The 15,421-nt window shown below is 37.5% G+C and overlaps 1 protein-coding gene across 4 annotated transcripts in view; it reads left to right on the top strand.

The window, feature by feature from the left end:
• RSF1 (remodeling and spacing factor 1) overlaps nt 1–15,421 on the top strand; it is a 188,509-nt gene that overhangs the window by 136,238 nt on the left and 36,850 nt on the right. For all 4 annotated transcript variants that reach the window (XM_057748974.1, XM_057748972.1, XM_057748975.1 and 1 more), the window contains exons 6-9: nt 346–2,111; nt 3,858–4,064; nt 11,270–11,374; nt 13,075–13,154. In XM_057748974.1, the coding sequence (XP_057604957.1) occupies nt 346–2,111; nt 3,858–4,064; nt 11,270–11,374; nt 13,075–13,154 (2,158 nt within the window). The remainder of the gene's footprint in view (nt 1–345; nt 2,112–3,857; nt 4,065–11,269; nt 11,375–13,074; nt 13,155–15,421) is intronic.

Genomic DNA, 15,421 nt, shown 5'->3' on the forward strand with positions numbered 1-15,421 from the left:
GTTTTATGATATATTCTTAGTTTCGTATTTTTGAGCCATCACTTAAGCCTGAATAAATTACTTGAGCTGTATAAATATTTGCATTTCATTGAGAACATTGAAGCTAAAAGTATAAAGCAGAAAGCTGAGTCTTTCTAAATAACAGTTTTTTAATTTCTAGAAGTTGTACTTCAGTTTGGTAATTTTTCTTTATTGTCCATTTTTATTTTTTATTATCAGATGTCCAGTGATAAAAGCCACCTCTTTTCAGAGAGAAACTTCAAGTGGAAATATATTTTATGTTATGCCTTATGTATTTTATAATCTTAAATGCTTAGATTCACGTAAACTTTTTCTGATTTTTAGAGGAACAGAAGGAAAGTGAAAAGGCGAAAAGTGAAGAACAGCCAGTAGATTCAGAAAACTGTTCTACACCCAATGCTATAGAAGAGACTACTGTGAAAATAGAAAAAGAAGATGAAAAGGAACTTGTAAAACTGCCAGTCATAGTGAAGCTAGAAAAATCTTTGCCAGAAAGCGAAGAAAAGAAGATTATCAAAGAAGAAAGTGATTCCTTCAAGGAAAATGTCAAACCCGTAAAAGTCGAGGTGAAGGAATGTAGAGCAGATCCTAGAGATATCAAAGGTAGCATGGAGAAGCTAGAACCTGAGAGGCTAGATTTTACTGGCAATGTTAAATCTTCTCAAGAAATTACTGAGAAGTCTACTGAAGAAACTGAGAAACTTAAAAATGACCAGCAGGCCAAGATACCACTAAAAAAACGAGAAATTAAACTGAGTGATGATTTTGACAGTCCAATCAAAGGACCTTTGTGTAAATCAGTTACTCCAACAAAAGAATTTTTGAAAGATGAAATAAAACAAGAGGAAGAGACTTGTAAAAGGATCTCTACGATCACTACTTTTGGTCATGAAGGGAAACAGCTGGTAAATGGAGAAGTTAGTGATGAAAAGGTAACTCTAAATTTTAAGACAGAACAGATGGAGATGAAGTTTTATGATACAAAGGAAGATAGCTATAGCCCCTCTAAGGACAGAAGTGTGATAATGGAGGGAAATGGAGCGGAGTCTTTAAATTCTGTCATAACAAGTATGAAAATAGGTGATCTAGAGAAAGAAGTGGTCCCTTTAGGGAAAGATACAGATAGTTCAATATCAGTCTTAGAGACCCAGAGTCAAAAAGGGCACACGGAGGAAGCTGGTCCTCCAGAAATGGAAACCTCTCTTGAGACTTCTGAAATAGCAAAGGATCTCTCTTTTAAAACTGCTTTATCTACCACTGAATCCTGTAGCGTGAGAGTTGAAGAGAAGTCTCTCAAAAATAAGAAGGATAAGCGTCTGCCAGTCCTAGAATGTCTTGAAAAGTTAGAGAAGTCCAAAAAGACTTTTCTTGATAAGGATACACAAAGATTGAGTCCAATACCAGAGGAGGTTCCAAAGAGTACTGTAGAATCAGTAAAGGCAGGGTCTCCCAAAGCAGCTGAAACTTCTCTATCATCTAACATGACTATCCACTGTGAGAAACTAGCCTCAGAAAAAGAAGTGGTAGACTGTCAGAATACAAGTTCAACTGAAGGTCAGTCCCTGGAGAAAATAGACTCAGAAATTTTAAAAGTGGATTCTGAATCCACAAAGGTAGAAGTGGATAATCTGGACAGTGCCCAGAACTCTGGCACAGGTGATCCTTCTGAGACAAAGGGTTCTGTGCAAAAAAGCAAATTTAAATATAAGTTGATTCCTGAAGAAGAAACCACTGCCTCAGAAAACACAGAGATAACATCTGAAAGGCAGAAAGAGGGCATCAAATTAACAATTAGGATATCCAGTCGGAAGAAGAAACCAGATTCTCCTCCCAAAATTCTAGAGCCAGAAACCAAGCAAGAGAAGACAGAAAAGGAAGAAGAGAAAACAAATGTGGGTCGTACTTTAAGGAGATCTCCAAGAATATCTAGACCAACAGCAAAAGTGGCTGAAATCAGAGATCAGAAAGCTGATAAAAAAAGAGGGGAAGGAGAAGATGAAGTAGAAGAAGAGTCAGCAGCTTTGCAAAAAATAGACAAAAAAGAAAATTTGAAAAAAACAGAGAAGGATACAAATTCTAAAGTAACCAAGGTAAAATTTCTCCTGCTTTGAGTATTAATTTTTGTTAGAAATGTTTGGCTCTAAGTGTTTATAGCTTTTTGCTTTTGGCTAGAACAACTCATTCAAAGATAACTAAAACAACAAAAAAGCCTCTCTTCCTATATCTGAGATGGTTTTTCCTCAGTAGTTATTTCCAGACATTAAATTTCAGACTGTATAATTTGATCATCTTTTAAACTTTTTCTCTCCTATAGCATGTATAGAAATATAGTCTCTGTATTGTAAACTATCTAAGTAATACCTAGCCTGTATGATGGAAAAATGAAAATCCCTCAGAAACAGTGTAAACAGTTTGGGCTACATCTCTTTGCAGTCCTTTTTCCGTATATTCATGTCTGTGTTCATAAGTATTTCCCATTCACTTGAAAAATAAATTGAATCAAATAATTTTTCTGTGAGTTTTCCACTTAACAATGTGTGTTTGAAGTCTTTACACATCAGCAGATATAGTCTACTTTTTGGTTATTGATGGTCACATAGTATTCCATAGTATAGATGTACCTCAGTTTATTTAACCACTCCCTGATTGATTGACATTTAGGTTATTTCCAATTTTTCACTATTACAGGCAATGCTGCATTGACGATCCTTTGGACATGAGTGAGTATTTCTTTAGAATAGGCTCCTAGAATTGGAATTGCTGGGTCAAGGGGTGTATGTATTTTAAGTTTTGAAAGCTTTTGTTATATTATCCTCCCAAAAAGGCCCCATTAATGTACTCTCTCACTGTCAGTGTTTGAGAGTGCCTCTGTTTCCCCACTTTAATCATTAGTCTTAGAGCCAGAGTTTTTTTTTTCTGTGACCCTCTTATTTTAAGCAAAATTTTGTACAAGTCTTTGGCTAGCCTATGGGAGTTTGATGTAATTAAAAGTGCTACTTTTGTTTTTGATATATTTAAGTGATCAGATTGTTCTTAATTATAAGTGATCCTTTTGTTCCCTGAAATACTAGAGTTTTAAATTTTTACTTAAAAAAAATTTCCCCCTCCATTGTTAGAATTATTTTAGTCTTTGGTGGGGACTTATACTGTAAGAGTAAACTGAAATATGACTTAAAATATTGTGAAGCCAACCAATAAAAAGCAGTTCCCAACATTATAAAGTTATTCTCTGAATAATATATTTTTTAAGTTTGTATGCAGTTCTGACCCATTAAAAAATTTTAATTCATGTCTAATATGGGAATTAAAATTTTAATGTAACAATATGTGAAATATAGTCAGTGCTCTGTTATAGAGCCTTTGAAAAGTACATGACCTTTGACCCAGAATCCTCTTCAAGGAATTTATCCTAGGCACAGAGGTGTGTGTAAAAGTTTATATTTGCAAGGATACATTGTTTATGAAAGTGAAAAAATGGAAAACTACCTAAATGTCTGTCTAGTAGTGGGTTAGGTAAATATAGCTATGTGATGGCATGTTATACATATAAATACACACACACACACACACACACACACACACACACACACATGATGTTAGGAGAATATTTTATGAGACAGAATGTTCATTATAGTTCTCCTGTGCAAAAAATAGAGAAAATTAATGAAAATATATATCAAAGTTTAATAGTAGGTATATCTGTTGATGGAGCTACAATAATTTTTCTTTTCTTCTTTGTATATTCACTAAATATTCTACAGTGCACATGTAATCAGAAACATTTTTTTTAACATTCTTATTACATCAAATTATCCAAATCTTTTATTTTATACAAGGTAAAACCCAAAGGCAAAGTTCGATGGACTGGTTCTCGAACTCGTGGCAGATGGAAATATTCCAGCAATGATGAAAGTGAAGGGTCTGACAGTGAGAAATCATCTGCAGCTTCTGAAGAAGAGGAAGAAAAGGAAAGTGAAGAAGCCATCCTAGCAGATGACGATGAACCATGCAAAAAATGTGGCCTTCCAAACCATCCTGAACTAGTATGTAACTGATCTAAATAGACAGTATTCAAATTATTGGCATGCTGTGGTTATCTGAAGCAGCCAGACTCCTCTGGGTTTTATCATGATTTCAATTTTATGTGTGTGAAATAGTTACTTCTCTTTCTCAGATAACAACCCAACTCTAGGGAGGATCTGGATCTTGCTTTCATTCTTACCTGGCTTTCTGTTGCTATTTCCTCCACTTAATCCTGCACTCCTAATCTCTTGTCACACACAGATCGGTTAATTTATTCAAGTATTTATTCTGTTTTTTTTTTTTCTTTAAAATTTTCTTCTTTTCCTTTAAGTTACTTTATAATGATATTTCTGAAGTGGCAGCTTTAAATAAATAAGACCTGAAGGCCTTGTTGCCTTTTTGTAAAAACATATGTCAAGTAGTAACCTGATAGGGCTTTAAACGTAAGAAAGTGGGCAGTTGTAAAAAAAAAAAAAAAAAAATGAAGAGGATAATTATAGAACAGATATATTCAGAAGAATAGTGACAGATTTACATGGGACTTTATTTTTTAATATTTATTTGTTTATTTATTTATTTATTTAATTTTTGGCTACGTCAGTTCTTAGTCGCATCACTCCGGATCTTTGTTGTGGCATGCAGGCTCCAGAGTGCGTGGACTCTGTAGTTGTTAGACATGGGCTCTCTAGCTCAGTAGTTCCCTGCATTCAAAGGTGAATTCCTAACCACTGGACAGCCAGGGAAGTCCTGGGACTTTCTTGTTTAAGAAGTAAGTTCTTCAGGAGAAGAATAAAGATGGTGGAGTAGGAGGATGTGTGCTCACTCCCTCTTGCAAGAGCTCCGGAATTACAACTAACTGCTGAACAATCATCGATAGAAAGACACTGGAACTCACCAAAAAGAAACCACCCCACATCCAGAGACAAAGAAGAAGCCGCAAGGAGACGGTAGGAGAGGTGCAATCGCGTTAAAATCAAATCCCATAAATGCTGGGTGGGTGACTCAAAAGCTGGAGAACAGTTATACCGCAGAAGTTCTGAGGGTTCTGAGCCCCACGTCAGGCTTCCTAACCTGGGGGTCCAGCAAGGGGAGGAGGAATCCCCAGAGAATCAGACTTTGAAAGCCAGCAGGATTTGATTGCAGGACCTCCACAGGACTGGGGGAAACGGAGACTCCACTCTTGGAGAGCGCACAAAAAAGTGCTCACCAGGACCAAGGGGGAAGGAGCAGTGACCCCATAGGAGACTGAACCGGACCTACCTGCTGGTGTTGGAGGGTTGCCTGCAGAGATGGGGGGCAGCTGTGGCTCACCTAGGAGACAGGGGCACTGGCGGCAGGGGTTCTGGGAAGTGCTCGTTGGTGTGAGCCCTCCCAGACTCCACCATTAGCCCCACCAAAGAGCCTGTAAGCTCCAGTGCTGGGTCACCTCAGGCCAAATGGCCACCAGGGTGGGAACACAGCCCCACCCATTGGCAGACAAGCAGATTAAAGTGTCACTGAGCTCCACCCACCAAATTGGATTAAAGTTTTACTGAGCTCCACCCACCCAGCCCAACCCACCATCAGTCCCTCCCATCAGGAAGCACCCACGAGCCTCCTAGACAGCTTCCTCCACAAGAGGGCAGACAACAGAATCAAGCAGTATCAGCACTATTTCATCTTGTGGAACTGAAAATCACAGCCACAGAAAGACAGAGAAAATGAAAAGGTAAAAGACTTTGTACCAGATGAAGGGACAAGCTAAAACGCCAGAAAGACAACTAAATGAAGGGGATATAGGGACTCTTCTGGAAAAAGAATTCAGAATAATGATGGTGAAGATGATTCAGGACTTTGAAAAAAGACGATGCAAAGATCGAAAAGTTGCAAGAAGTGTTTACCAAAGACCTAGAAGAATTAAAGAACAAACAAACTGATATGCAACATAATAACTGAAATGAAAAATACACTAGAAGGAACCAATAGCAGATTAACTGAGGCAGAAGGGCGAATAAGTGACCTGGAAGACAGAATGGTGATAATCACTGATGCAGAAAAGAATAAAGAAAAAAGAATGAAAAGAACTGAAGACAGCCTAAGAGAGGATTGATAGAAGAAATAAAGGAGTTAAAGGACCCCTAGAGAAATAAGAACTAATCAGTAAAGGTGCTAGAACAATAGAGTAGCCATCAGGAGAGGGAAAGGGAGGGAAAGAAAAGAAATATGTATATACACAGGAAACATACCCTATACCTTATATCAAATTCCAGATGGCTTAAAAATATTCCAGTGTAAATAATTAAAGCATAAAAGTACCAAAAGAAACCATGAAGAACTATTTTATAATCTCAAAGGTCTAAAAATGACATAAAACTCCAAAGCTATAAAAGAAAAAAAATCAATAAAATTTACTACATAAAGTGTTTTTAAATTCCTTAAAAAACTAAAAATGGAACTACCACATGACCCAGCAATCCCACTGCTGGGCATATACCCAGAGAACACCATAATTCAAAAAGACACATGCACTCCAATGTTCACTGCAGCACTATTTACAATAGCCAGGACATGGAAGCAACTTAAATGTCCATCAACAGATGAATGGATAAAGAAGACGTGGAACATTTACACAATGGAATATTACTCAGCTGTAAAAAACAATGAAACTGGGACATTTGTAGAGACATGGATGGACCTAGAGACTGTGATGCAGAGTGAAGTGAGTCAGAAAGAGAAAAACAAATATCGTATATTAACACATATATGCGGAACATAGAAAAATGGTACAAATCAACTGGTTTGCAAAGCAGAAATAGAGACACAGATGTAGAGAACAAACATATGGACACCAAGTGGGGAAAGCGGGGAGGGTTGGGGGGTGAATGAACTGGGAGAATAGGATACCAAATTGTACACTCTAAATATATGCAGTTTATTGTAAAAAATAAAAAATAATAAAAAATTTAAAGGAAAAGTTCTTCAAAGATTGCCTAAATCAGGAAAACCTGTCCCTAATCTGTATATCTACTTTTGCAGTTCATAAGTGCTTTCTAAAGAACCTATTGAAGAAGCACTCTTGTTATGTCCAATTCTATGCAACTGTTCTGTTCTTTTGAATAGATTTGACTAAAAGCAAGCTCCACCTGTTGAGTAGAAAGAGACATAAAGATGCATACGCATAGGTAAAGTTGTTTAATGCAGAAACACGTTATTTAAAGTTTCCCAGCACAGTTCCTGATATATCTGTTGTGTGCCAGGGTAGAGTTATTTGTGATCTACTTGAAGTTTTCTTCCTAAATGTGAAAATCATATCTGGAAACTAAATTTATCAGTGAAGTTTATCATATCCCAGTAGTTTCAGAGGGTTCAAGTAAAAGATATAGCTTAGACCCAGAGAATAACTTCAGCTCTGAGAAGAAAAGATGTCAAAATTACAGAGAAGATCCTTCTGAGCATTTTTATGATCATCTAACCAGAAAAGTTACATCAGGATTTTTGTGTGGAGAAAGCTAAAGAGAAGATTTGAGGTAGTGGTCTTTTCTGCCCTCTAAATCAAATTAAAAAATCAACATTTGTGTTCTTTCCCTACCATTTCCTAATACTTTTTTATACTGAGGGAATGCATTTTGACTGAGGCAGTAATAGATGTCAGTGACAAAGGGGTGTGTAGAAATGAGAAGTAAAGCAAGGTGAGCAGAAGTGACATCTAGGAGGTGGAGAAAGTTGTACCCTTCTTGGAACATACATAGGATTTTTATTTGGTTATCTTAATAACTGCTCTGAAAATCCCATTGCTGGTTACTATGCCAAAGAGTATGATATTGGAAACTGAAGATCCCAAATATGGTGGATTTCTTATGCTAGATATTTAAGGATAATCCTCAAATAAAAATGTCAAGCTGCTGTTGTGTGTTAAGTGGTAGGGATACTGAATTAGATGTGGTTCCTGTTCTCTTTGAGCTTATAACAGAAAAGTGATAAATTCATAGATGAGTATAGAGCTCTATCATGTTTTTCAGATGCTTTAGTGAAAGTAAGTGGATAATTGCCTGAAGCTTGGAAATTTCACATAGTAGTATTTATTTTAATGGGATTTTAGCTTTATTGAAGAATAGAGACAATCATCATTTTAGAAATAAATTGAATTCTAAAAGTTTATTTTTAATTTTATTTAACATTTAGATTATATTTTAACATAGAAATGATGTAATAGATAGAATCAGGTGCCCAGGTTAGTCCAGATATGACTATGTAAGCAATCACATAACTGAAGTATAATGTTAATATAACTTAGAATTGAATTCTAGTTGTTGGTAGCAAATGGTGATTCATCATGTGGAGAAGGGAGTTCTTCGCTTTTAAGTCACTGGACATGTATGCACATTTCGCCCCCCCCACCCTAAACCCTCCCCATTGTACATGTTAGCAGTTTAGAAACTATATATAACGATATACAAATAAAACTATATACAAATAAGTGAAGTGTAGATGATGGGAGCCAGCTTTCTCACTGTTAAATAAAGAAGTTACAAATAAGGCTAAAGGCTAGAATGAACCCTGTGGTGCTGGATTAGAGGGTGAGTTGTTAGTATGAACTCAGGCTTATTTTAATGTAGATAAATGTATAAATATACCTGGGGTGCTTTACATACATGTATTTCCTAGCTCTGTCCCCTGTGAGAGCTTAGAAGCAGGGACACCCAGGAGCAGTGAGTGTTCAGCACTCAGATCTCAGTTTCTAAATACCATTCTCCAATAAAGGAACCAATGCTTCTGGGGAAAATGGCTGGTTATAAGCCTTGGGCAAGGGAAATAAAAGATGTGCCTAGAGTATCCTGTATTACCAGAAAGTAAGGAAGTGCTTTAAAGAAAATAAAAGAGTGCAAATGAGTCCTAAGGACACAGGGGCCAACCTGAAAACTCCTACTATATCAATGTCTAGAACAATTTGAACAATAAATTAAATAATAGTTTTAGATTATAACCCAAAGAATAAAATAATATTTGTTAGTTCATTCTGATACAAATAAGTAATTGAATAAACAAAAAAATTTTTTTTTTGGCTTGTGGGATCTTAGTTCGCAGACTATAGGGATCGAACCTGGGCCCCTCGCAGTGGAAGCTTGGAGTGCTAACCACTGGACCACCAGGGAATTCCCAGTAATGATTATTGCAGCAAAATCCATTGATGAGTCCTAAAACCAGCGGGTGAAACTTTAAGGATAAACAGGGTATAGCATAACTTCAACATATCTTCCCCTGAAATATTTGTTAATTACTGTGGTGATTTTAACTTACCCCTGTGAATCCTTTGATACTCCTTTCTTCAGGAAGTGGAGCTTAATTCCCTTCCTCTTGAGTATGGGCTGGAGTTATCACTTTATTTATTTATTTATTTATTTATTTATTTATTTATTTATTGTCTGTGTTGGGTCTTCATTGCTGCACTCGGGCTTTCTCTAGTTGTGGCGAGCGGGGTCTCAGTAGTTGTGGCTCTTTGTTGTGGTGCGCAGGCTTTTCATTGCAGTGGCTTCTCTTGTTGCGGAGCACGGGCTCTAGGCACACGGGCTTTGCTAGTTGTGGCTCGCAGGCTCTAGAGCGCAGGCTCAGTAGTTGTGGCGCAAGGGCTTAGTTGCTGCATGGCATGTGGGATCTTCCTGGACCAGGAATTGAACCCATGTCACCTGCATTGGCAGGCGAATTCTTAACCACTGCGCCACTAGGGAACTCCCTGAAGTCACCACTTTTAATAAGAATTGAGTACGGAAAGTGAAAAGTAGTAACTTGACAGTGGTGGAAAACAGACACTACTGTAACCAAGTGATCAAAGTTCATATCACTAGTAATAAGTCATATTGATATCATGTACCCCCAGATATTATGCAATGAGCAGGGCATTTCACCTCTGTGGTATTATTCTCGAAAACCCATAACTTCAGTCTAATCATGAGAAGACACCAGACAAACCCAAATCGAGGGCAGCCTGCATAATATCTGAGTAGTACTCTGCAAAACATGGAAAACCTAAAGACCAAGAAACTTACAGATCAGAGGAAATGAAGGAGAGATGATGAAATGCAGTGTAATATCCTGGATTGGATCCTAGAATCAAAAAAAGGACAATAGTGGAAAAACTGGTGAAGTCTGAATAACCGTCTGTTGTTCAGTTAATAGTTTTGTACTGATGTTAATTTCTTAAGTTATGGTAAATGTACCATGGTTATGTAAGATGTTAACGTTAGTGCCCTATCTTGACAACTCTTCTATAAATCTAAAATTATTTTATAATAAAGGCTTTTTTTAAATTTAATTCATGAGTGTGTACCATTTTAAGTTTTAGAGAATTGGTCATCTTAAACTCAAATTTTTAACAAAAAACAATCAATTTAAGATTAATTATTCATAGCGTTTATATTTGAACATGATGGTCCTGAATGCAGTTCCATTCCTCTCATATTTGGATTTACATGATGAAAGGAGCCATGAATGTTTCTTGCAGTTAGGTAAGTGAAATGCTATTTAAAGTGGAAATTATTTGTATTTGAAAAGTCCTCCATGTGGTAGGAAAGTTTATGGAACTTCAACTATAAAACTTTGTTATAAAGAATGTACTGTCAGGACTTTCCTAGTGGCACAGTGGTTAAGACTCTGAGCTCCCAATGCAGGGGGCCCAGGTTTGATCCCTCATCAGGGAACTATATCCCACATGCCTGCCACAGCTAAAAATTCACATGCTGCAACTAAGGAGCCTGCCTGCCATAACCAAGACTTGGCACAACCAAATAAATAAATATTTAAAAAAGAAAAAAGAATGTATTGTCATATCCTTTATGGCACACAGAAAAAGGATTATATCTCTAGTTCAGAAAAGACTTTATTTTTCATTTAATTTTGTAGCTTAACGTTTTTTTCTCTCTTTTTTTTCTGGCTCTTTTTTTTCTTTAATGTTATCTTAGAGGGGAATTTCCTGGATGTCCAGTGGTTAGGACTCTGCACTCGCACTGCCAAGGGCTCAGGTTCAATCCCTCGTCAGGGAACTAAGATTCCATAAGCCGTACAGTGAAGTTGTGGGGGTGGGGGTGGGGGACAATTATCAGAGCTTTTTTATTATTATACTTTATGCAGATAAAGAGTATAGTATAGTATATTTTTAGTTTTATGCTAAGAAGTATAGAAATAACCTTCTTTTAACTTGAGTCGTTGAATATTAGTCATAAAGTTGACATTAATCTGTGGTTTATTTCAGATTCTCCTGTGCGACTCTTGTGACAGTGGATACCACACTGCCTGCCTTCGCCCTCCTCTCATGATCATCCCAGATGGAGAATGGTTCTGCCCCCCTTGCCAACATGTATGATGACCCAGCACAGTTCTGTTTTTCCAGTCTTTGATTTTATATTTAAGTTAATAGTATTTCTTGACAGCCACTAAACATTTTAATCTTCGATTTGTAGATATTGTTTATCTCGTTTAAATTTCTGTGAAATTAGAGACTGTTGGTTAAAAACTACCTTTTATTAGTATCTTTTAGGTCTTCCCTTTATTTTTTTTTTCCAAAGCAATTCTCAGAAGACCTCTGTTTTTTATTAAAATTATAATAGTCTCTGGTTTATTTTTTCTCACATTTGTTAAAGGCACAGAAACCCCCCAAATTAAGGTAGTATACAAGGGAAGAAATAAGTTTCTTCCTTTTGTTTATCCCTTTGTTTAATCCTCTTTTTCACTTCTGGCTACCGCCTTTTTGTCAGTTTTATCAGTGATATTGTGAATTATGCACCATTATGATGGTACTATGAATAGAAACATGTATTCTATTTCTCTTATATCTTGATTCAGGTAGATTTCCTTTAAAACCAAAAGAACTGGATATTTTTTTGCTTCCAAGAGGTCCCTTCTGTCACAAGCCCAGTCTCATTTTGCATTAAAAATGAGGCCTTGGGATTTCCTTGGTGGTCCAGTGGTTAGGACTCCACGCTTCCACTGCAGGGGTACGGGTTCAATCCTTGATCAGGGAACTAAGATGCTGCAAGCTGCACGGCAGAGCCAAAAAAAAAAAAAAAATGATGGCTTTTATTGCATTTCTTAGTGAAGTGGAATTTTTTGGCTTACCATTACTTTAGCAATTATATTCTTCAGCTCTGTTATGACCCAATAACCATGTGGCATGGTTTTGTAAATTTTTTTCCATGCTCTTTTTAAAAAACAGTGATTGGCCCCATTATATTTTATTGTACATATAACCTTGTCCGTTAAAAATGTCTTAAAATTTAAAAATATTTTTTTAATAAATTTATTTATATTTATTTATTTATTGGCTGCGTTGGGTCTTCGTTGCTGCACACGGGCTTTTTCTAGTTGCTGTGAGCAGGGGCTACTCTTCATTGTGGAGCACGGGCCCTAGGCACATGGGCTTCAATAGTTGTGGCTCACGGGCTCTAGAGCACAGGCTCAATAGCTGTGGCGCACGGGCTTAGTTGCTCCGCGGCATGTGAAATCCTCGCAGAGCAGGGCTCGAATCCACGTCCCCTGCATTGGCAGGCGGATTCTTAACCACTGGGCCACCTAGGAAGTCCTAGGATTTAAAAATATTTTTAATTGGGCTTCCTAGGTGGCACAGTGGTTAAGAATCCGCCTGACAATGCAGAGGTCACGGGTTCAATCCCAGCTCCAGGAAGATCCCACATGCCACGGAGCAACTAAGCCCGTGTGCCAAAATAAAAAAAATAAAATAAAAATATTTTTAATCACTGTCATGTATATACACTGACCCAAATGCTATTTTAAACATTGATTACTACCAGCAAGATAGGCCTAGAATAGGTTTCTTGGCAAAACTAGTTTTTTAATACATGTATTACTTCAAAGATACCCTACTTGTCTTCAGTTCAGTGGATGAAATGAAGTGGCATTTATTTAATTAAATCCAAGGAACATTTCAGTGTTCACTATGTGGCCCCTTATCAGCTCTCATAGCATTGTATCTGTAGCTAACAGGCAAAAGATAAATGATTGTCAAAAGGTGTATAAAATGACACTAATCTATTTTTTCAGAAACTACTATGTGAAAAATTAGAGGAACAATTGCAGGATTTGGATGTTGCCTTAAAGAAGAAGGAGCGTGCTGAACGCAGGTATTGTGATATGTGTGTTAATGTTTTACTTGGAAATTTGACATCAGAATTGTCTTCCAGTATAGACGAATGTGTCTGTCCAAAGTGGGGACTGGCAAACTCTTACCTGTGGGCCAAACCTGGCCCACTTCTTGTTTTTGTATTTCCAGCTAAAAATGGTTTTTTCTTTTTTGAATGATTAGAAAAAAATCAAAACAAAAATTATTTCATGGCACATGAAAGTTGTATATTCAAATTTTATTGTCTGTAAATAAAGTTTTATTGGAACATAGCCATGCTTATTTGTTTATATGTTGTTTGTGACTGCTTTTGTGCTACAGTAGCAGAGTTGAGTAATTGCAACAGAGACCTTATTACCCAAGCCTAATTTATTTTCTGTCCTTTTACAGGAAAAGTTTGCCAACCCCTGATCTAAAATATTTATCAGAACCTACTCTGAATAAGTATTGGCCCAAGTATTGTGGAGGGTATTTACCTAAGTATGTAGGAAGTACAAGAAAACTGTAAGAACTGGTCTACAGTTTAGTTACCCATGTCACATCTTTGGGTGGGCAGAATTAACACTGGTGAAATATAAAGCATTTAAATGCTGAACTGTGTCCTACTGACTGTAAGGAATGCCTTCCCTTTTCAATGTGCCACTGCAGTGTGGTCTAAAGCAGTTGAAGAAGGCTTCTTGGAGGAGGTAAGATTGGAGTTGAGCTTAATCTTTAAAAGGGGCTCAAAATCAAGACAGTAAGTTTGTATTATATTTATATAGAGCTTTGTTGATTAGTCTGTTGGTAAACATTCGTTCATTCCTACAATTCTCCAAACTGAAGAGAAAAAATAAGACAAAGCTCTTGCTTACCTAGAATTCACCTTCTACCAGAGGATGCAGGCGTATGGACCAGTGATTCAGTAAAGTAGACCAATCAAGGTATATTTAGAGCAATATTAGAACATTGTGGAGCAGCACTTCAGTTCTCCTGGGGTTGGGGTTATCAGGAAAGTCCTTGGAAGATAACTAGGGGTTATATAGGTGGACATGGAGAGAAAGAATATTTCAGGCAAAGAGCATGATACAAGCAAAGACAGTATAAATGTGAGAGTAAAAGAGTGGTGGGGGATGCAGCTATAAAGGAAACCAAGGCCATATTGTGAACAGCTTTGCATAACTGGCTAGGAAATTTGAATTATTCTCTTAGAGTCAGTGGGGGAGCCATCACATGAGGGATATGCATAGAGTTTTATTTCAGGAAAAATGCCCTGGTAACAGTAGGAAGAAGGAATTAGAGTTGAGGCCTTTGGAATAAAGTCTGTGAGAGCCAGTGAGGCCTAACTAGAGCAGTGGTGATGATAATGAGGTGGAGAGGTTGAAGAGAATTTTCAGAGGATTAATCAGTAGGATTTGATGCCCATGTGTACATAGTATGAGAAACATCTAAGCAGTGTCTCCTGATTGGTCCTTCATTTGCTGCTACTTTAATTTTTACCTGCTATCACATAATATTCCCCTCAAAAATTTAGTTTGCCTTGAGACAGTCTGCTCATTCCATAATCCACACACTTTACTCTGCAAAGGTGAACCTTAAAAATGGGTCCAGCCTCTGGATCCTGTTTTTTCTTTACTGCTCAATTTGAGGTGTCTCTGGCTCATAGTGGATGCTGCTTAGTTTTTTGGTGGTTTGGTTTTTTTTGTGTTTTGTTTTTTGGGTTTTTGGCTGCCTTGGGTCTTTATTGCTGCACTGGGCTTTCTCTAGTTGCAGTAAGCAGAGGAGTTGGGGGGGCTACCCTTTGTTGTGGTGCTCAGGCTTCTCATTGCATTGGCTTCTCTTGTTGTGGAGCACAGGCTCCAGGCACTCGGGCTTCAGTAGTTGCAGCATGTAGCTCAGTAGTCGCAGCAGGCACACAGTAGTTGTAGCACACGGGCTTAGTTGCTCCATGGCATGTGGGATTTTCCCGGCCCAGGGATCGAAGCCGTGTCCCCTGCATTGACAGGCGGATTCTTAACTACTGTGCCACCAAGGAAGTCCCGATGCAGCTTAGTTTAAAGCCAAAGTTTATCTCTAAAATTCACTAGGAGATAAAAGTAGTACTTAGGATTTGCTTTGTGTTTTGTTTTTGTTTGTTTTTTAAATATCTGCACATATTTTATTTTTTTGGCTGCTTTGGTCTTAGTTGTGGCACGTGGGATCTTTGTTGAGGCACGTGGGGCCTTTCATTGCAGTGTGTGGGGTCTTTTCATTGCAGCGCACAGGCTTCTCTCCAGTTGTGGCATGCGGGTT

The sequence above is a fragment of the Hippopotamus amphibius genome, chromosome 9, assembly GCF_030028045.1.
Source record: "Hippopotamus amphibius kiboko isolate mHipAmp2 chromosome 9, mHipAmp2.hap2, whole genome shotgun sequence".
Lineage (NCBI taxonomy): Eukaryota > Metazoa > Chordata > Mammalia > Artiodactyla > Hippopotamidae > Hippopotamus > Hippopotamus amphibius.